At 40.2% G+C, this 21,598-nt stretch overlaps 2 protein-coding genes across 8 annotated transcripts in view; one reads left to right on the forward strand and one right to left on the reverse strand.

The window, feature by feature from the left end:
- The window catches only part of LOC103748705 (zinc finger protein OZF), a 29,836-nt gene extending 21,018 nt beyond the window's left edge, over nucleotides 1–8,818 (forward strand). Inside the window, exons 4-5 of the mRNA XM_008851455.3 lie at nucleotides 1,016–1,125; nucleotides 2,122–8,818. Coding sequence (XP_008849677.1) covers nucleotides 1,016–1,125; nucleotides 2,122–3,471 — 1,460 coding nt within the window. The 3' untranslated portion in view covers nucleotides 3,472–8,818. The remainder of the gene's footprint in view (nucleotides 1–1,015; nucleotides 1,126–2,121) is intronic.
- Nucleotides 8,819–12,022: 3,204 nt separating this feature from the next.
- Nucleotides 12,023–21,598, reverse strand: part of LOC103748706 (zinc finger protein OZF-like) — a 45,211-nt gene continuing 35,635 nt past the window's right edge. Inside the window, exons 6-7 of one of the 7 annotated variants that reach the window (XR_003846834.1) lie at nucleotides 19,365–19,475; nucleotides 12,023–12,134 (exon numbers count right to left, since the gene is read on the reverse strand). Coding sequence is in view for 1 of the 7 variants with exons in the window: in XM_008851457.3 (XP_008849679.3) it covers nucleotides 19,420–19,475 (56 nt within the window). In the remaining 6 variants the exon portion in view is untranslated. The other 6 variants (XR_003846835.1, XR_003846830.1, XR_003846833.1 and 3 more) reach the window with 6 other exon arrangements.

Raw genomic sequence — 21,598 nt, forward strand, 5'->3', positions numbered from 1 at the left:
TGGAGTTATGGATGGTTGTTAGCCTCCATGTGGGTTCTGGGAATCAAACCCAGGTCCTCTGCAAGAGCAGCCAATACTGTTAACTGCTGAGGCATCTCTGCAGCCTTAGTAATTTTCTTTTTTCATTTTCTCTTTACCCTGTTATATCCAGATGATACTGGCTTCATACAAAGAATTTGGAAGCCTTCCTTCCAATTTTCTTTCATGGAATAATTTGAGTAGTCTTGGTCTTAGTTCTTTGACATTCTATCAGAATTCTGTAGTAAATCCATCTGCTCTGGTCTTTTCTTGGATGTGAGACTTTATTCCTGTGTCAACCTTATTGCTGGTTATGGATCTATTTAAATCATTTCATCTCGACTTAATTTGGTATGTTGTGTGCATGTAGGAATTCATTTCTTTTAGATTTTCCAATTTTATGGAATAGAGGTTTATGAGGTATGGCCTTAAGACCCTCTGTATTTCATTGGCATCTGTTGTAATATCTCCTTTTTACCTCTACTTTTATTAATTTGAGTCTCCTTTTTGTTTTAATCGCAAAGAATCACCTCTTCATTGCATTGCTCTTTATTTTGTCTTTTTCATTTCTAGTGCATTAATCTGTGCTCTGGTCTTGACTGTTTCTCCCTGACTACTCTTTTTGGGTATATTAATGTAATGGAGGGTTGGAACATGAGTAAAAGTGGCACTTAAGAATTAGTGTGTAGAAAATAATAGCTGAGAAGTAGGGAAATAACTTACCTGCACATATTTCCAAAGAGTATAAGGAAGCAAAAAGAAGCATGACTTAGCACTGCCATATCCTAGTGTACTTTGTTATATTTATTATGGACTGGTGTGTATACTCATTAGTACTGCCATATCCTAGTGTACTTTGTTATATTTATTATGGACTGGTGTGTATACTCAATAAGATTTTATGCTTACTAAAGTTAGCAATTCATGTTTATGTTTGAATTACATGAACAATATTATTTTTGATTTGTGGATAGTGATATTTTTAATACTATTTCAGGTGCTCTTAAAGTATATACCCCTAGTAACAGTTGCCTGGACAACCAACCAAGACATGTGTGGCAAGTGGGAAGCACCAACAGTAATCCATCAAGTGAAGAGATGGCTGAAGTAGGTAAAACATTAGTGTGAGCACAAATGATACTTTGAATCTGAACATAAAAGATTAGAAACATGCCAGGCATGGTGGTACACGCCTTTAATCCCAGCACTCTGGAGGCAGAGGCAGGCAGGTCTCTGTGAGTTCAAGGCCAGCCTGGCCTACATAGTGAGTTCCAGGCCAGCTGGGGCTACAAGGAGACCCTGTCTCAAAAAGACCAAAGAAACTCCACAAAGATTAGAAACTCCACAAAGATTAGAAACACTTAAGTCATGTTTCCTTGGGATTTTAACCCACGACAGAATGTACTACTGTCCATAGTGAGCCTGGTAAGATGCAGACTTGGGAAGAACCTGACAGTGTTAATGTAACTGAGCAACTCCTCTGTCATCCTGAGCACCTTAGTCCCAGACAAGAATCAAAGTTCAGATTATTCTATTCAATACATTTCACCAGGGATATGCATTTACACAAAGACAGTGTTAGTGCTGTATGAAAAATTTTAAGAATATAAAGAATTCTCTCCTAAATACAGTACCCACTTCAGATGGCTCACAACCACCTGTAACTCCCATTCCCAGGGAATCTGATTCCTGTGGCTTCTGTGGGCAACACACACACACACACACACACACACACACACACACACACACGGAAGAGAATCTCCAGAGAAACTTTTATTTTTATGTATATGAGTGTGCATGCATGTATATATGTGCACCCTTGTCATGCAATGCCCATGGAGGACAAAGAGGGCATCAGATCCCCCACTGAGCCATCTCTCCAGCCCCATAATTAAAAGTACTAACTATCTTTTTAAATAAAAGAATAGAAAATGATAAAGTACACACTGGGGTAGACATTATAAATGTAGCTTTTGTGAAAAATATTTTTAAAAATTATTTGTTTAAAAATTATTATTCTCACAGAACATATGTACATACTCATAAAAAGCCCTGTTGGTATAAAATCTTTAACAAAAAAATTTTATTTTTTTTGGTCTGCAGGCAGAAATGAAGATTGGAATGGAAATCCATCCAGGTGCAAAATCTTATGAATGCATAAAAACGATTAACCTGACATCACAGCACAGCAAGAGTGACACGTATCACTCAAGTGTGAAACCTTATGAGTGGAAGAACTGTCAGAATGCTTTCTGTTATAATTCAGCACTCACAGAACATCAGAGAACTCATACCAGAGAGAAGATCTATCAATGTACTGAATGCTGGAAAGCTTTTCCCTCCAAGTCAGAACTTACTACACATCACAGAACTCATACAGGTGAGAAACCCTATGAATGTGAAGAGTGTGGTAAAGCTTTCTACCGCAAGTCAACTCTCACTGTACATCAGAAAATTCATAGAGGTGAAAAGCCTTATGAATGTAAGGAGTGTTGGAAAGCTTTCTATTATAAGTCAACCCTCACAGAGCATCAGCGAATTCATACAGGAGAGAAGCCCTATGAATGTAAAGCATGTGGCAAAGCTTTTTTTTACAAATCAAACTTAACTCGCCATCACAGAACTCATACAGGTGAGAAGCCTTATGAATGTGAAGAGTGCAGGAAAACGTTCTCCTCCAAGTCAGAACTTACAGCACATCAGAGAACTCATACAGGCGAGAAGCCCTTTGAATGTGACAAATGTGATAAAGCCTTTTTCTGCAAGTCAACCCTCCGTGTACATCAGAAAATTCATACAGGTGAGAAGCCATTCGAATGTAAAGAATGTCAGAAATCTTTCTATTATAAGTCGACCCTCACGGCACATCAGAGAACTCATTCAGGTGAGAAGCCCTATGACTGTAAAGAATGCGGCAAAGCTTTCTTCTATAAGTCACAGTTAACTCGCCATCACAGAACTCATACAGGTGAGAAGCCTTATGAATGTGAAGAATGTAGGAAAGCCTTCTCCTCCAAGTCAGAACTTACCGCACATCATAGAATTCACACAGGTGAAAAGCCCTATGAATGTAAACAGTGTGGTAAATGTTTCTGCCGCAAGTCACACTTAACTCTCCATCATAGAATTCATACAGGTGAGAAACCTTATGAGTGTAAAGATTGTAGGAAGGCTTTTTTCTGCAAGTCAGGACTCGCACGACATCTGGGAAGTCATAAACATGGTACCAACATGAAAAAGAGAGAAAAATGTTTTCCTCCAACTCACACCTCAGCCAACATCAGAAATATCATACAGGTGACAAACCCCATGAAAATAAATAATGAAGTAAGACTTTCTACTGTAAGTCAGCCCTCATTGCATCCCAGGGAATTCTTAGAGTTGAGAAATCCTATAAATGTACATAATACAGGAAATCTAACCTTCATAACACACCTCATACAATATGAGTAAACTCAGATGAGACACTCTAAGAATGTGAAGAAGGCATGAAAGCTTACAGTAAGAGTACTCAACATCAGAGAATGCTTGTACATGAGACCGAAGAAAGCAGAGGATGCATGAAGACTTGCTGCTACAGGGAGACCTTCCTCATCAGAAAACCCATGTTCTTATGAGACAGCAAATCTGTAGAGAATGTAGGAAAGCTCTCTACTTTTAATTTCAACAGTAAAAAGCTTTCAATATGTCAAATCTTAGTTGGTGACACATGCAGAAGAGCAACCCTGTGAATATAAAAAATGGGAAATTTCCAAAGTAGAGCAATCAGCTGATGTGGCAAAACTCAAGAAAATTAAGGTTTCCTATTAAAGAACAGAAAATTCTCAAAAGATTTTGATAAGTTGTCAGTCTACACTCTACATCAGCCAAGTCATGCAGGTGAGAGACTCCATACAAATAACAAATTTGTTACACACAGTGGTACTTGTTTAATCCCAACATTTAGGTGATTATGCCACATGCTTATTGGGACATTAGAGATTCAAGGCTAGAGACATCATATCTTCTCCAATTATCGGTGAGCCTGGGTTGTTACAAAATTATGCATAGAAATGCAACATATTTGAGAGGTGGTGCTGAGGCATGATGCACTGGGATAGGACACATACCTCGTAGGTGGCATGGCTTCTCTTGTGGGCCTGCTGAAGACTAAATGATATGTGGTCTCTGGTTTCTTATCTAGAAAGAGGAAAGATGCTGTATTTCCAGCTGGTTATTTCAGTGTGGCAATGAGTGGCTTAGGAGACAACAATGCTTGTTCTCTGATCATCCCTAGAGAAGTGATCGTTAAGAGGCCTGTGTAGTTAATACCACACTTCCCAGATGTGGAAGGTGATCCAGGGCCAAAGCCCACAATAATGTACCAAGCAAATGTTAGAGTAGGATCAAATATTCTATCCCAACACAGTGTTGGTGGCAGTAGCCCTGTACCAGTTTGGTATAGTTACAGGAATTAGCCACAGGCTGACCTGTCCCATCAAGAAGACTCAGATCATACTCAGGAGGTGGAGGGCATTATTCATTATTATGTGAGGGCCTTAGTTTGGGAAAAACATTTGCTCTAAAGAAACTGAGACCCTGACAAGAAATACAAACAGGTTTTTATAGGATTTTTCACATTATCCCTTGCAGTAATCATATTGGTGGGTTTGAGACTTCCAGCACATGCCCCTTAGGTTATTAGAGGAAATTTAAAGGGTCAGCATTTTATAAAGAAGCAGATATTTTGGGCAAGTGTGGGGTAACTTCCCAGTAATGTGATGCTCGTACAGTCTTAGCTATCTTAACAAATGAGACACATGGCAGCAGGTGCTTCCTGAAAGACCATTGCAAGAGGCAACATTCTCCAAGGTCTCATGGATTGGTTTTGTAGTAGTTGTCTACCCTGTCTTAACTCACCCTAAAACTGAGCTCACTATGGCCTTTATGATTTGAGTACAAATAGAAGCTTCCAGAGTCCTAACTGCTACTTCTACATATAACAACAAGCATACTTAGGAGTACATGAGGTCTTTGTCAAATACATTTAGTATGTACCTCATCTACCACACAGAACAAAGATATGCTGAGGTCAGACTTCATTCGTGTCACATTAAGTTAATTTTCTTCACTTTAGCCAGAAATACATAGTCTGATGTCAAGGGACAGTGCTGTAAGTAGCAGAAGAGAAAAAAGATTCACTCCCATTTTCCAGCTCTGAGAGGGAATCTAAGTGATGGTCACCGTTTAAATGAATCCTCAGCCCAGATGAGTGTGGCAGTACAAGATGAGTGTGTCAGTGGGAGGTTGGGAGTGTGTCAGTGGGAGGTTGGGGCTCAAAGAAGACAATGGAGTTAGAACTTACTACACATCCTATTTTGCTATTTTAGATCCCTCTAAGTCAAAAGCACAGTAATCCTCCTTCCAGTCTTTGCCACCTTTTCCATGTCACTTGATTATTCCTCCACTGCAGAGACTAGAGCAAGAGACTTGAAGTCCTGTGCTTAGACTGCATTTGGGTAAGAGTTACTGATTTCAAAAGGTAACATGTTGAGATATGTTTAGAAACAGTTACCATTTGCATTAGTAGCTTCTTGTTTTGTTTTTGAGACAGGGTCTTCCTGTAGCCCTAGTTGGCCTGGAACTGACTATGTAGACCAGGCTGGCCTCAATCTAATAGAGATCCCCCTGTTTCTACCTCCCAAGTGCTGAGACTAAAGGCCTATGCCACCACCTCTGGCTACATTAGTAGCTTTTTACAAGAATTCTTGCAATATACCCTGAAGGAGTGGAGTAAGAAAGTTGGAGGGAGGCAGCTAAGGTCCCAGGAACTCCCAACATCCAGGTAGATGTCCAGGAAACAAGTTAGTGATTTTTTTTTTTTTTTTGGTGTTTTTGAGACAGGGTCTCCCTGTAGCCCCAGCTGTCCTAGAACTCACTATGTAGACCAGGCTGGCCTTGAACTCACAGAAGTCTGCCTGCCTCTGCCTCCCAAGTGCTGGGGATTAAAGGATTGTGCCACCATGCCCGGCTAAGTTAATGTATTTTTAATGCAGCATTCTTATGGGCCTTGAATAGGCACCTAAGTGTGCATGTTCATTATCACTACTGTGGTGGCACAGTACTCTTCCTTTCCTTGGCACCTTCCTTACTGATTTGGAGATGCTGGCCACTCATGAATGATTATATGGATGTGAGTGATCCTGAAGTCAGAGCTTTGAGAGAAGGAATCTTACTGAGGCTTAGGAGAGAGCACCACTGCTGAGCCTCCAAATCTCAGCACATAGACAAGTAAGCCCCTTCAGCAGAATCTCAGAACTGAGAGTGTGGCCTGGGATTTTATTGTCTGTTTTTCCTGAGTGACGTAGTCTAGACATAAGATACACATCACCCAGTTGTTAAAGCTTCTGAGGTGAAGTGCTTGACTGCAAAGATGTGTAATATTTTCACCAAGCTGGAATCAACCCCTAAGTGTGGGTGAATCAAAGGAAATGTGTGCCCACCTAGTCCAAGAGAAATGTAGATGGCCAGTATGTGAGTCCTGATGTTCCCTGCCTGTATTCAGAGAGGGTTTGGGTTTATGATCCAGTTTCTGTGTTTTTCAGCCCAAAGCCCCACATTTTGTCACATACATCGGGCTACACAGGATCCTGGACAGAGTGCAAATGGTAGAGGGTGGAATGGGAATTAGTGATGTTGGGGATTTTAGTCGACTTTGCTGCTTGTGTAACATGGTAATATCATGATGCTTAGAAAAATGTAGATGATGTGCATCTGTGTCATAAAGTGCGGGGGAGTGATGGGAAGGTGGTAATCACTGACTGCCAGGGATCAACATGCCTGTGCCCACACCTGCACTGTCCATTTGTTAAGAGTGTCTAGATACAAATTATAAAGGCCAAAAGAGGTCTTGTGACGGGACTAGAAACAGACAACTAAACAACTAATGGGAGCTTTTAAACTCAAGATGGAGCATAGTTTATATTATAGGTTGTATGGCAGGGTCTATTTTAAGTAAAAATTCTGGGAGACCATCACCCTGCACCTGTCTTCACAGGTGTCATCGGCCTTCTGGAGTATGAAGGCAAATCTCACAATGAATAAGTAAATGTGAAACCTGAGAACAGTTGAAGGTGTGTTTTTAAAAACTGAAATTGAATGAAATGAATGTTTCTCTAGAACTTATGACATTAGAAACAAAAGCATGTCAGAGGCAGATCAGTAGAATAATCCACTCAGAGAAAGTGAAAAACACTTGAAAAAAATTAAAAAGACTTAGTGTGGGCTAAATGAATCCCAGGGAAACAAGAGACAGAAAATATAAGAATGCAAAGAGCTGACAGTACAAATTGGCAGGACATCTGCTTTTTCATACATGCAGTTTAAACAACCACCCATTAATAAAGTACATATAAAATATATGTAGGTTCCCCACACTTAATACTAGTAAGTTCAAAGATGAACAAACTAAAGCATCCAGGAAAAAACACATTTTAAATAGGGACTGTGATAAGCATAGTAATATGACAACAGTAGAGAGCTTTTCAATAGGGTTATACCTCAAGTGCACAGGAAACACAAAGGGGAAAGTGAGGTTATGTATTCATCAGTATTCCTTCAAGAGTGACATAGGAGACATTAAAATACAAGTCTCTATGGTATTCACAAATGTGACAGAATAGTACAGTGAAGTGCTGTTCGGTCTCTGAGTCCCAGAGGGCTAGTAATACCCACTGATAGGGTAGTAAATTTGTAGAATGTTTGGCAGTTCCTTTAAAATTAAGTATATGTCTCCTGGGTCTGTTGATACCCACCTTTAATCCCAGCCCTCAGGAGGCAGAAGCAGGCAGATCTCAGAGTTCAAGGCCAGCCTAGTTTACATAGTGAGTTCCAGGCCAGCTGGGGTTACAGGGAGACCATGTCTCAAAAAGACCAAAAAAATAAATAAAATGCTGGTGATGGAAATTTAAAAGCATTTTTTACAGGTGCAAAAACCAAAAAATTCCATTATTCAGGTGTTGATAAATGCTGGTAAGTAGAATAAATAAATAGAAAATAATCCAGTAAAAAAGTAACAATCTTTAAAAGACTGGATCTAATGCATAGTAGAGCACTTGGCTGATGTGCAGAAGGCAGTGAGTTTCATACAAGATTCATGGTGAGCAGGAGAGAGATTCCAATGGAGCCTTGTGAAGTGGGAGATAAAGAAGTATGAAATGCGTTCCTGCAAGTGAAGGAAGTGTCATACCAGTAGCTTTGCCTTACAAAATAATGTTTATATTACATTACAATGAGCAGACAGTGGTCAACGGTAACCACAAGAAGCCTACAAATGGACCTGTACGAGACGGTGTATACAAGATGAAATGTGAACATGGATATGTGACTCCATAGTCACCGAAGGCCACTTAACTGCATGAAGGAATACTGCTGCATTCAGAATTTTAACAATCAACCAGGATGTTAGGAGAATGGCAGCGGTCAGGACACAGTAACAATAAGATTATATATGAAGGCCATGCTCATATTGAAGGAGTGATGAAAGATGCTGAGCTAATTAACATAAATGCAGCTTTTGACTGAACTGTGCAAATCCCAGAAACTGCACGCTCTGTACTCCAGTTGCCAAGTACTTTTCTCACAAGGGTGTAAGTTTGCTGTTGTAAAAGCACTCCTCTTGATAGTAAATACATTGTAGATAAACTGAACCTACTCCTGCAGTATAATTGGAAAAAGCTGCAAATAAATTGAAAATGGAGTAAACATCATGTGCCCATGTGTAATTGGAGTCATCAAAGTAAACCTGATCTTTCCACACTTTTTTTTTTATCATTTTGTGAATGTTCTTGCCTGAGCTCACAGGGTTTTATCTCTAGAACAACATTGCTGTATTCTATGTTGTAATCGCACACTGGGGTACAAATTTCCGTATTTCTGTGCCACTGATGGGAGTGTTCCCAAATGGATAATCACTTATATTCCACTTTCAGTTCCATAGTATCCATTTATTCCAACTCTTCACTGACACTTTTTTTTTCTTGGTCTTTTTTAAACAGGGTCTCCCTGTATCCCCAGCTGACCTGGAACTCACTATGTAGACCAGGCTGCTTACCTTGAACTCACAGAGATCCTCCTGCCTTTTCCTCCCAAGTGCTGGGACTGAAGGCATGTGCCATCATGCCCTGCTACTGATACTTTTTTTAAAAGGTTTTTAAATTTTATTTTAAATGTATGAGTATTTACTTACATGTACATACATCCATGAAGTGCCTGCAGAGGCCAGAAGAAGGTGTTGGATACCCTGCACCTGGAGTTTCAAGCAGTGTCAAGCTGCCTGTGGGTTCTGGGAACTGAACCTGGGTCCTCTGCCAGAGCAACAAGGGCTCTTAACTGTTGACCCTTTGCAACCCCCACCATTTTTTGTTTGTGTGTTTGAGACACAAAGGGTGTCCCTGTAGCCCTAACTGGTCTAGATATTGCTGTGTATACTAGGTTGGCCTCAATTTAGATCCACCTGCCTCTGCCTTCCAAGTACTGGGATTAAAAGTGTGCACCACCATGCCTGGCTACCAGTACTATTTTAATTTGTGTATCTACAGTGCTTTTCTATTTCTAAACAGTTGAAGATAAATTCTGATGCTTGAACTCCTACATATGTCTGTCTATACAATGTGGTCATTCTTTTGCCCATTTTTGTTCTGGGCTCTTTTCCTTTCATTTTAAAAGTACTTGACTTCAGGATGGAGAGGTGGCTCAGCAGTTAAGAGCACTTACTGCTCTTGCAGAGGACCAGAGTTCAATTCCCAGCACCCACATGGCAGCTAGCAACTTCCATAACTCCAGTTCCAGGGAATCTGATGCCTTCTGACCTCCGTGGACACTGCATGACCCGGGTGCACTAACACACATGCAGGCAATACATTCATACACATAGAAAATAAATAAATTTTTAAAAGTACTTTGACCTGTATGACATGTGAGGTAGTTTCACATAGTGTCTTATTTCTCTTTTTATCCTTCAGTTGTGAAGTTCGATGAATAGCATGTTATCTTTATGACATTACATTTATCCTATTTTGTCACGTCAAATTATTGTAATTACAGTATATTACAAGGTGTAAGTAATTTATAATTTTTCATGTGTATCTGGAAGGAAATCTTCCCAGTAAGAACTTTTGAATGTCTTATAGGTTTGCTTTATCATCACGTGAATGCTGTGGATGTAAAGAAAGGCCACCACAGTACTGACATGCAGATCCTCCCGTTTAAAAGGGAATCTACTGTTCTGCAGTCCAGTCTCATTTTTTATATCTGGAAGGCAAGGGTCCTTTTACAGATTTCTGTATTTAGTTCCACGTGTGCATTCATATCACTGCCAAGTCCATGCAGCTTTATAACATGCCATCATGTGACATAAGGCTATCATTGTACTTCATATGTGGTGGTGGACTTAACTCAGCATACACTATACCACCAATGTGTGTGTAAGAGACCATGTTAAAATGCATCTTTCATAGCATAGACATGCTGTGGAGTCAACCATGAGTCTGCATGTATGTGTTCTGAATATTTAGTACCTCATAACGTAATCTAATTTACCAGAGCCCTTTCCACTTTATTATTCTATTAAAACAAGCAACATTTGGCATTGCTGATGATTTCTATGGTGTGTTCATTTTTAATAGCATTAAATTTTGCTGTTTAAATTACGTTTGCCCTACTCCATTTTTATAAACTTTTTCTTGTGCAAATTAAGATTTATGATTAGTTGATGAATTCTTTTATTTTGCCTATTGAAGTATGCTTGTCAAAGCTTTAGATGCATTTGACTTTGTCAAGTTTACTGAAGTGTAATGGGCATGATGGTCTATATATAATCTATGTACATTTTGTATTTTGACGTGATGTTCACAAAACCAGTGCCGGTCAAGTAACATGCCCATCACACTAAATTGTTTTTGAGTAGCCTTTGAGTCCCTCATTCCTGAACTTCCTGTTTTTTAGTAGTTCACTTAAAAATATGACAAACTATACAATTATGAAGGTCAATGAAACCATGAGGACCACATGAAGTAATTACTACTTATTTCAAGAGTTCACTAAACTGGACATGGTGGTGCATGCCTTTAATCCCACACTTGGGAGGCAGAGGCAGGTGGATCTCTGTGAGATCAAGACTAGCCTGATCAACAAAGCAAGTTCCAAGTCAGCTGGGGCTACAGGGAGACTTTCAAAAAAACAAACAAAAAAACACCTCCCCCTAAAAAAAAAAACCAAACAAAAACATTCTCTGGCCAGAAAGAAACCCTTCATTTGCCTTTTAGTGTCCGTGTCATATGAGCTTCCTTCTTCTCCATATGAATCTGAAGAAGGTATTTTACAAGAGAAGAGTTTATAACTAAGGTAATTTAACTGCTACTTTATGTACACAGAAGTGTAGCTCCCATCCATCTTGTGACAAAGATCTTTTATCAAATCCTATTTTGCTTTAGTCTCAATGTTGACCTAAGAATATGTGAACAAAATACTAATGTTTGTACCAACTGAAAGATCTATCATCAAGAGAAGAAGCTGGCACCCAGGACAACTATGCATCTGAAAAAAAAAAAAAAAAACAGGTTATTTCACATAGCATTCCATCTCTTCTTGGGGTGAGGATTTGAAACAGGGATCTGGTACACAGCCCTGGCTTTCCTGAAATTCACTATGTAGAGCAGACTGCCCTCAATCATACTGCAATATTCCTCCCTCTTACTCTCAACTATTGATATGTGCATGTGCCAGAACACCCAACTGCATTCAGTATTTAAGATGTGATTATTAGAGGGGATCATAAATGCAACTGAAGCACTAACTGCAAACTGCTTCAGATCACAAAACCACTGAAGTTCACCACTTAACAGGACTGGAAACAGCTCCAAAGATGTACAGTAAGGTGGCAAAGAGCTTTGATCTGTCCCCAGGTTGGAATGCTGGCTCCCCTGGTGCTCTGGGCCAGGATCCATCTCCTTTTTTCACCTTCCCCTTGATGGACAGGTACTGCATCTTCATAATCAAGTGCTTCTGCCAGAGCTTTTTGTAGGTCCTCATATTATCAGATGAAACATTGAGGCAGCAATTCCAGAGTCACTGGCATCCTACGGAAAAAACAAACAGCCCCTTACCTAAATAACAGAGCAGGAGGATGCCATTTTCCTGTCAAGGGATCCTTCTAGCAAATCCATCTGCAAGGGGCAGTCTGACCCTCCTAGTGCCTTTCAGTTTGAGAGAGACCATGTGCATCAGTCATTAAAAAATTTAAAATAAGCAGGGCATGGTGGTGCACGCCTTTAGTCCCAGCACTTGGACTGCAGAGGTAGGCACATCTCTGGAGGCAGAGGCATCCAGGCCAGCTGGGGCTACAGGGAGACCCTGTCTCCAAAAAGACCAAAAACATTTATTTTTTTAAAATGAGAGTGCCTAATGTGGCCTCTGCTGAGTGTAGGGGCTGAGACCTCAACAGACCTCCTGAGAGAACCTGGATCCAGCTATGTGGTGGTGAGCTTCCCTAATCAGTGCCATATCCAACCCCCTAAGTGGGATTACAGGGCCCCAGGAGTAGACCTGCCCTACCAAATGGTAGAGACTTTAGCAGACAGCTTGAGAGTGCCTGATCTGGCCTATGGCTGGTGTAGTAGAGTCTGAGAACTCAACAGAAAGTCTGAGAGAGTGCCTGCTCCTGCCTCCACCTGGTGTAGGGGCTGAGAACTCAGCATATTCCATGAGAGTGCCAAAATCAGTACTCCCCTTAGCAAACTTCCCAAATTGTGCACTGAGTACCTGCTAGTAGGGGTCCAAACTGTTATAAGGAAGCCTGAATGTACCTGACTGGAGCCTGACTTGGCTCTCTGTGGAAGCTCCTGAGTAGCTGATCTGAAGCCATCAGTTCCCTCCAAAATAAAATCTGAGAGAATCTGAAACCTAGACCAAGCAGCTTTATATACCTAATAAGAAAACAACAAAGGCACACCAATAATACAAACAGAAACAGACTTCAATACAACAAGGGAAGTCTTGAGTTTCATTTCAGAATCACAACAAAAGAAATCCACATGCCATAATTGCATTGGAAAAATAATAACAGGGAAAAATCAAAACTGCATGTTCCCAAACTCTACCAGTCTGGTAGAAAAGTTCTACAAGGAAAACCACCTAGAGATAACCCAGGACACAGTTTAAAAGAACAATCATAAACATGATCAGGGAATTCAATGAATTTAATGAATACACACAAAAAAACTAAAGATAGGGATAAACTTCTGAGTGAATTCACAAATGAGGTAGAAATACTGAAGAAAATGCAGGTTGAAATGGAAAAGGAAGTGAAAAATCAAGCCAATTTGAAACAACAGGAGAAAGCCTCACCACTAGAATGAATGACATGGAAAACAGAATATCAATACTGGAGGATAAAGCTGAAGAAGAATTGACCACTCAAGCAAAGATTATGAAAAATGTTTTAAAACACGAATGGAATATGCAGATGTGTGACACCATAGGTTAAGTTATTGTAACAGCCACTGTTTAGATGGTCTTGCTTCTTGCTGTTTGTACTTTTATAGCAGATGGAATCCCAATGAAACAGGCCAACAGTCCATGGAAAAGAGATGATGCAGAGACCCAAAAGTTCAGTGCCTTGCCACAATGGGAGGAAGATCATCCTGCACCTACCACACCCTCCAAGGCTCAGGGACTTTTGTGGAAGAGGTTGGTGGAAAGAATGTAAGAGCAGGAGGAAGGGGTGGAGTGTTAACTGGAAGTGTCCTCCTACCACTATGTGGGCAAGCTACAGTCACACCTCTTTCCCATGTGCATCAGAGTCAAGGGGGGAGTCAGTTACCCCTACAACCCAATCAGTCAACCTTAACTGCGTGTGGGGGAGGAACTAAGGAAAGTCAAGAATGCTATGAGGCACCCATCTCACCATTTTGTGGGGCTGTCAGGATCTATATTTGAGTGTGGACTTGCCAGCACAACTGAAAATGTGGGAGGTGGGGGCACCCACTCTTCTGTAAATAACCCCCCACCCTGTGCTCTGTTAGCAAGCTCAATAAACTCATTAGGATTTTAAAAAAATAACAGAGCTAATGGAAACCATTACTCCACCAGAGCTGACCCCATGTTGGCAAATCTTTTGGTTTTTTATTTCTTTTTATTTTCTTAGATTTTATTGATTATTTTTATGTGTATGTGTGTATTACCTGCATGTAGGTAAGTGCACCCATATCATGCAATGCCTGTGGAGGACAGAAGAGGCTGTTGGATCCCCTGGAACTGGAGTTACAGACAGTTGTTAGCTGCCATGTGGGTGCTGGTATTTGAACCCAGGTCTTCTGCAAGAACAGCCACTGTTCTTAACCAATGAGCCATCTATCCAGACCCTGGTCTTTGATTTCTTATTCCTATTTTTCCCCCTTTAAAGTTCATTGTATTTATATTTTTATGTAACCTGCTTCACGTTATTTCCAGAAAAATGTGTTAAAAATTGACTCAAAAAATTCTATATGTGTTCAAATAATGTTATCAATGTTAAAAAATTTTTAAAATAAAAGGAGTGGTTTAGTAAATTATGTGGGCTGATAAGATCATATGCACCATGTTCCCCCTTTTTATTTTTTCAATTTGATAGTTTAACATACTATGCGTGTGTTCAACAATACCTTGTCCTTGTAATATGGGATTTCCGTTTTACAACAAATCTTAAAAGTGGTGCAAAATTTTTGAAATGTTACTAAAGTCTATGCAGTGCAGCCCTGATATGGCAAAAGCATGGAGTCAATGCTGAATACAATGTTTAGCTGATTCGAGGCAGGATGAAAACATGCTGAACAGCAGATTGTGAAAGCTGATTAGAAGGGTAACTAGTAGAAAACTGTCCCAAAAGTTCTGCTACTGCAATCTGCCGATGAGTATAGTGTTCCCAGAGCTGAAATTTTCATTAGAGTAAGGGTGAAAAATGACAGCAGGGTCACATCCCCAAACCTGTAGGCATCAGTGTCAACCTCGAGTTATTAGTTGACAAATTAATTCTAAATATGTAGTTATAACCTTTTTTGTCTGTGGATGGAAGACCCATTCCAAAGGTCCATGATCCTGCTGTAAAATAGCTGTAGGATATTTGTCAGTAGGAAGGAGTATAAGAGAAATGGGTTTACGGGAGTCAATTCTAGTGAGTTATGCTTGATTAATGGCTTCTTCCACTAATGACAGGGCTTCAGAAGCTTCAGGGGTGAATTTCGAGTTGGATGGATCTGCATTTCCTCCTAAAATCTGGAAAAGAGGCTAAAGTTGAAAAGTAGTTTTAGAGATAGTCTTAACCAGTTAATATCTCCTAGGAGTTTTTGAAAGTCATGAGCAAGGCATCCTTTCGTAATTGTAGTCACTGTGGAAAATAGTATGATTTGTTATAATGTATCCTAGATAAGAAAAAGGCCAGGCCTGGTGGCACACACCTTTAATCCCAACTCGGGAGGCAGAAGTTTGTTGAATTTTTTCTGGGGCTATTATGAGACTAGCCTGTTTTAGAAGATCCTGTAAGAGTAAATAACTCTCAGTTAAAGTAGACATGGATTCAAAAGCAAGCAAAAGATCATCTATATAGTATATAAGCATTACATGAGGAAAAGTGTTGGATAAGGGAGCAAGATTAGCAGAAATATATTTCTGACATTAAGTAGGACTATTATTAGCTATTTCTTGAGGCAGGACTTTCCATTGAAAGTGAGACATTGAGTCCTCAGTTTTTTTCCTGGTAATGAGCAAACACTGCAAAGCCTGCATAGCAATAATGTTAATCTGTTGCTAAGAATACAGAGAGTAATTTAATTGATTGTTAACTCCATGATGAGGTCCATTTCTAGTCAGTACATCAGTAGTAGTGACTTCTAAATTATTTGTCCGATTGTCCTCTGCCTGTTCCACACCTCATTCAACATATTTACTTTTCCATAATAAAAAGTCTCCCTCTTGAGAGGCAAACTCTGGCAAAATTATGCCAATCTGAGGGAGGCAAAGCATCAGCAGCCAGTGAGTCTAATAAAGTAATAGTAAAAGGTGCCGTTGGTCCATACTGACCCATGGCCTGCTTTAATTCCTTTATGATTTTGAAAGGAATAGATTGATACACTCTTTGCTGCTGGCCTTGGGCATCTCTTTGCTGAATGACAGGGTAACAAGTAAAGCCTGAAATATCCTCCCCTTTCTCCCAAGCCTTTAGCAAGGCTTTCTGCAAAAGTGAAAGCAACATTCCTTTCCAGATCTTAAAAGAGCTGCCATCTGTAGAAGGCTGAGTCTATTTTTTTATTACAGAGGCTCAGTGACTGCGGCTGCAAAAAAATGAAAGGTTTTCATTTTTACCTGTTCCCACAAAATGAGGGGTTCTTCCTCATCCTCAGAATGCAGTTAGTGAAAGTGACTCAAAGGAAGCCTCTATTTTATTGGATTTTACATCCTTTTCTGGGGGAACAGAGAGCTGAACATCTTTTTTTATATTTATATTTATATATCAATATATAAAGGCATTTTTATAAATAAAAGACAAAATGATAACACTTAAAACAGTGTTACTAATTACATAAATAAAGCAGTCCACAATGAGATTGCCCTAAAGATAAAGTAATTTTCCTTGTGAAAGTCCCATAGTCAAATCCAATCTTTAAAAGCAGTTTCTGACCTAAGGCTCACACCTGTTTCACAAGTCACAATGAATGCCTGCCCACAGACATGTTTCTAAAACTGTCTATGACAGTTTGTTGTAACTTGACTGGCAAAACAGAAAAGTTTTCATATTCTGTGTACTAAGCCTTTGTCCTTTGTTAGTAACAGAAATAAGGGATGCAGCTAACCCCTCCAAAACGAACTGCAAATCTTGTATACTACAAGACACTGGGATCGTAGAACTTGCTTCTACAGGAGCCCTACGGCCCAACTCTGAAATTATATTCACTATATTCTATTGGGAGTAATCTTGCATAATGGCCCAGCTCAAAACAGCTCACTCTCACTAACAGTTCTATTTATAAAACACACAGATATATGTAAGGGAATAACACATTTATATAGAGAGTTGATTAGTACAGTATCTTATTCTCTTCTACTGTAATCTCTGGAAAACTAAATATTAAAAAAAAAACATCACGGAATTGCTTGATTCCACATAAAGAGAATAATTTTCTGTTTCTCCAAAAGGGTACACCATCCAAGGTCATCAGGGCATCCCTTGGAGAGGACTGGCAAACCCTGCCCATTCCTCTTCCTCCCCTTTCACCCTGGCTTATAAGCTGCTTTGTTCCACCATGCATGCCCACCATGCCAGGCTTCCTCACCACAGGCCCAAAGCAATAGGTCCATTTGATCATGGACCAGAACCTTTAAAACTGTGAGCCAAAACAACCTTTTCTCCCTATCAGTTCATTGTCTCAGATATTTTGCTATAGTAGCAGAAGGCTGACCAACACATGCTCACTCACATCTTCCAGGATATCGCCCATGATGGAAGTGACAAAAAGGGCAATCTTCAGGTGGTATAACACTATGAGCACGATCCCAGGGAATAGACTGAAGAACTTCTGCTGAGACATCACTTCAGCCTTCCTCTTTCTTCTTAATACGTGTAACATCTTATTTTCAAGCCATCACTTTAAAAGTCTTACTTTGGGGGCTGGAGAGATGGCTCAGTGGTTAAGAGCACTGACTGCTCTTGCAGTTCCAGGGGAATCTGAAGCCCTCGTCTGACCTCCGTGGCATTGTATGACACGGGTGCACTCACATACGTGCAGGCAATACACTCATACACATAAAATTAGAAAAAAAAAGTCTTACTTTGCACACACCACTGCAAATAGTAAAGAGGCCCATGGTGACCATTTTATGAATTAATGTAGTTCTTTTGGGCCCTGGTTCCCTTTCTGCATACTGCAATAATCCAAACAGACTTTACATGCTTCCATGTTCACAACACTGGCTAGCCAGAAGACTGAACATTGCTTGTGCCTGGGTACAGACAGGAAGTTAGAAACTCATAAAATTCATCAGCATATCTGCTATTATAAACATTAGGTCACAAATGTGGTTGGTTTCAGATGTTCTCAGAAAGCTTCTAACATGGTATTAAGACAGTTTTCCATCTAAGAATGTGACTGGTGGCAAACTTCAAATGGCCTGAGGCAATTCCGTCCCAGATGATGAGCAACCAGATGGTGTCTGGCACAAGTTCCTACTGCCACTAAGAGTTTTTGAAAACACAGAATGATCCTCTACTCTCCAGATTATTGAAAACAATACAAAATGGATTTTTTTCCTATTGAGAAGGAAGGAAGAAATGGAAAAGGGAAATTTTAAGGCATAAATAATATAAAAGGGCACACGTTTTAAGGTGCATTCATGACATCACTACCACAAAAAAAATTATTATTTTCTCTGATTTGAATTAATGTCCTTCACACAGTTTGTTCCCAGGCTTGTTTTGTACAGTTACTGGCTTGCAGTGAGAACACGGAGAAGCCTGTACACCTCCTAAGGTTTCCTGGGCTTGCTGAAGGATCCCTGACAGTCCATCTAGAGCAGCGCCAGGAGACCATGTTGTCTTCTCAGTAGAGTCCTCCAAGACGGGTGATAAAATGAGAGGATTCCAACTTAAAATTTTGTCCTCTGCCTCTGAATGGCCACTGCTGTCTCCTCTGCTGGACTCTGCTGTATCTTCTGTAGAATCAGAGTTGGTGTCACTTATATTGTCCTGACAGCATGTATGCCAGGTAGGCGTTGGTGTCACAATGTCCCTGATGCTCTCCTCAGGTAACTGGCTATGATCAGGAACTGTAGAAGCCAGACACACAGGCACCTTCATGGCACTCAGAGGTTTCATTTCTAGACCATCCTGAGGATAAGGGGCTACCACTGGGACCACAGGAAGGGGGCCGCTGCTGAAAGTGCTGTTGGTTTTGGTGAAACACCTATTGTTCTATGTTCAGGGGAGGCAGGTTTAGAAAAATGGTGAGTCAACCTCATGATGAGGATCAAGACAATCATGAATGAGGTTCCATAAAGCAAAAGCATCAACTGGAAAAAATTGCAGACCCCACACCCCATACTCATCTTTTAATTTTTAACCTACTTTTCCCCAAATTTCCAAGTCAACAGTCCCTTCTTCAGGAAACCAGGGACAAATTTCCTGCACAAAACCTAAAAAGCATTCCAAGCATTTAACTGCAACATTACAAGAGTGAGCATGAAGCATAGAGCAAAGCATTTAAAGAGAGCAGGCTCCTTAGAGCCTGACTCTCCCATCTTTTACTCCTGACTATTCCGTCCTCTCTTGATGGTCCCCTTACCTGAAAACTCTGTGTTCTTGTGTTTAATATTGTCCAGACACTCACTCTCCCATACTCAGGGTCCCTGTTCAGGTATCAGGTACCACAGTCCAGCTTCAGGGATCATAAAACCTGAGTGGAAAGGGTAGGGGATTAAGGAAAAAGGACGGACAGAAACATCTGGGATCAGGACCTATAGGCCAATGACCATGCAGGTGCTTTATTGCAGGATAACAATGTTTTTATATCTTGACTCAAAGCAGGAAAAAAAATCTACTATAGAAATAGAGCATAAAACCACAAGTTCCTTTGAACCATGCAGTTTCAATAATCACAATTTCATTAATCACATGTACTTGCATCCCGCAGTAGCCAAGCAGAACTTCTGAGACAAAGGCATCTACCTGTTTCATTTATAATATGTAATTGTATAAGCAGCACCCACACAGAACCACTAAGAGAAAAACATGTACCTGAGACTGATTATCAGAGACTGACCTGTACAGGCTCAGCCCTGGGTCAGCTAGGACAGGCTTTACCAATATCCCCTTAGCTACTCTCCAAGGGCCTATGCCCCAACCCTGGGCCAGCCAGGATAGGCTATGCCAATAACCCATTGGATGTTCTCCAGGGGGCGGGCAGCCTACACCTGGCAGCCCTGAATACCCCGACAGTTTTTGTCTTTTGACTTTGTATTCTGCAACTTGAATTATATTACCACTTTTCCTTTACTTGAGCCTTAAGCTTTTCTCTCTGTAGTCTCTCTTGATCTACAAATAAGGACCATCTCACACTCCTCTTGCTGCACTGGATGCCCTTTGTTTCTTTAGCTTAGATCATAGCTATGGGAAGAAACTTTTAAAACATTTTACTATGCCAGGTGTGGTGGCTCATGTCTTTAATACTAGCACTCAGAGGCAGAGGCAGTCTCTGAGTTCCAGGCCAGACTGATTTGCATAGTGAGTTCCAGGTCAATAAGGGCTACATAGTGAGACTGTCTAAAAAAAAAAGAAAGAAACAACAAAATTGTATTACATTTATTTGTTCATTTATTTGCACGTATGCATGTATTCATGTGTGTGAGCACATCTGTGCCACAGCATGTGTGCAGAAGTCAAAGGACAACTTTGTGGGAGTAGGTTCTCTCCCTCCACCATATGGGTCCTGGGGATGTAACACTGATTATCGATTTGGCAGGAATGCCTTTACCGGCTGAGCAATGTTGACAGCCTGGGAGACTTTTAATAGTACACCTAAGAAGAGTGGGGAATGAGCAGATTCTTGTTGAGTTCCAGATCTTAGAGGAAACAATTTCTGTTTATTAGCTGTTTATTATGTTGTAGTTGTTTTATATAATCCTTGCTTGAAGGTATAGTCTTTTGCTTTATTGAACATTTTGGGGGAGATGGGATGCTGAATTTTGCAAAGCGCCTTTTATGCATCTATTGTGAAATTCATATGGATTTTTGTTTCATCATGTTTATTTGGGATTCTAAATGTCTCTTGGATTTCTTTCTATAGCTTTTGAAAAGTTACTGCTAAGTTTCATTAACTATATTGCTATTACTTTAGACTGAATCTTGTCCCACTGTTGTACACTATGCACTTCCACTGACTTGATTCTTGCCTTTGTATTTCAGAAATAAAATATATAGGGGCTGGAGAGGTATCTTAGCAGTTAAGAACACTGGCTGTTCTTCTAGAGGACCCACGTTCGAGTCCCAGCACCTACATGGCGATTAACAAACATAACCATGAGTACCTCCAGTTCCACGGGATCTGATGCCCTCTTCTGGCCTCTGCGGGAATTGCCTGATATGGGTGCATTTACATACATGCAGGGAAAACACTCAGACACATAACGTAAAAATAAATAAATAATTTTAAATAAGCAAATATTTCCTCTGTGTTGACCAGAGTTTGGAGAATATATGTTCATGATTGTAGTATCCCCTTGGTTTATTGTTCCTTTGATCAGAATGAAGTGACCCTCTTCATCTCTTCTGATTAGTTTTAAAGTCTATTTTATCAGCTATTAGAATTGCAACGCCTGCTTTTTTCTTAGTACCATTTGCTTGGTATATCTTTTTTTCCATATTTTCTTTAAGGTAGTGTCTGTCCTTAAAGCTAAGATGGCTTTCTTGCAGACAATAAGAGGATGAATTCTGGTTTTATCTTTTTTTCTTTAATTTGGTCTTTTTGAGACAGAGTCTCCCTGTAGCCCCAGCTGGCCTGGAACTCACTATGTAGACCAG

Source organism: Nannospalax galili, unplaced genomic scaffold (genome assembly GCF_000622305.1).
Source record: "Nannospalax galili isolate Female #2095 unplaced genomic scaffold, S.galili_v1.0 scaffold664, whole genome shotgun sequence".
NCBI classification, from domain to species: Eukaryota; Metazoa; Chordata; class Mammalia; order Rodentia; family Spalacidae; genus Nannospalax; species Nannospalax galili.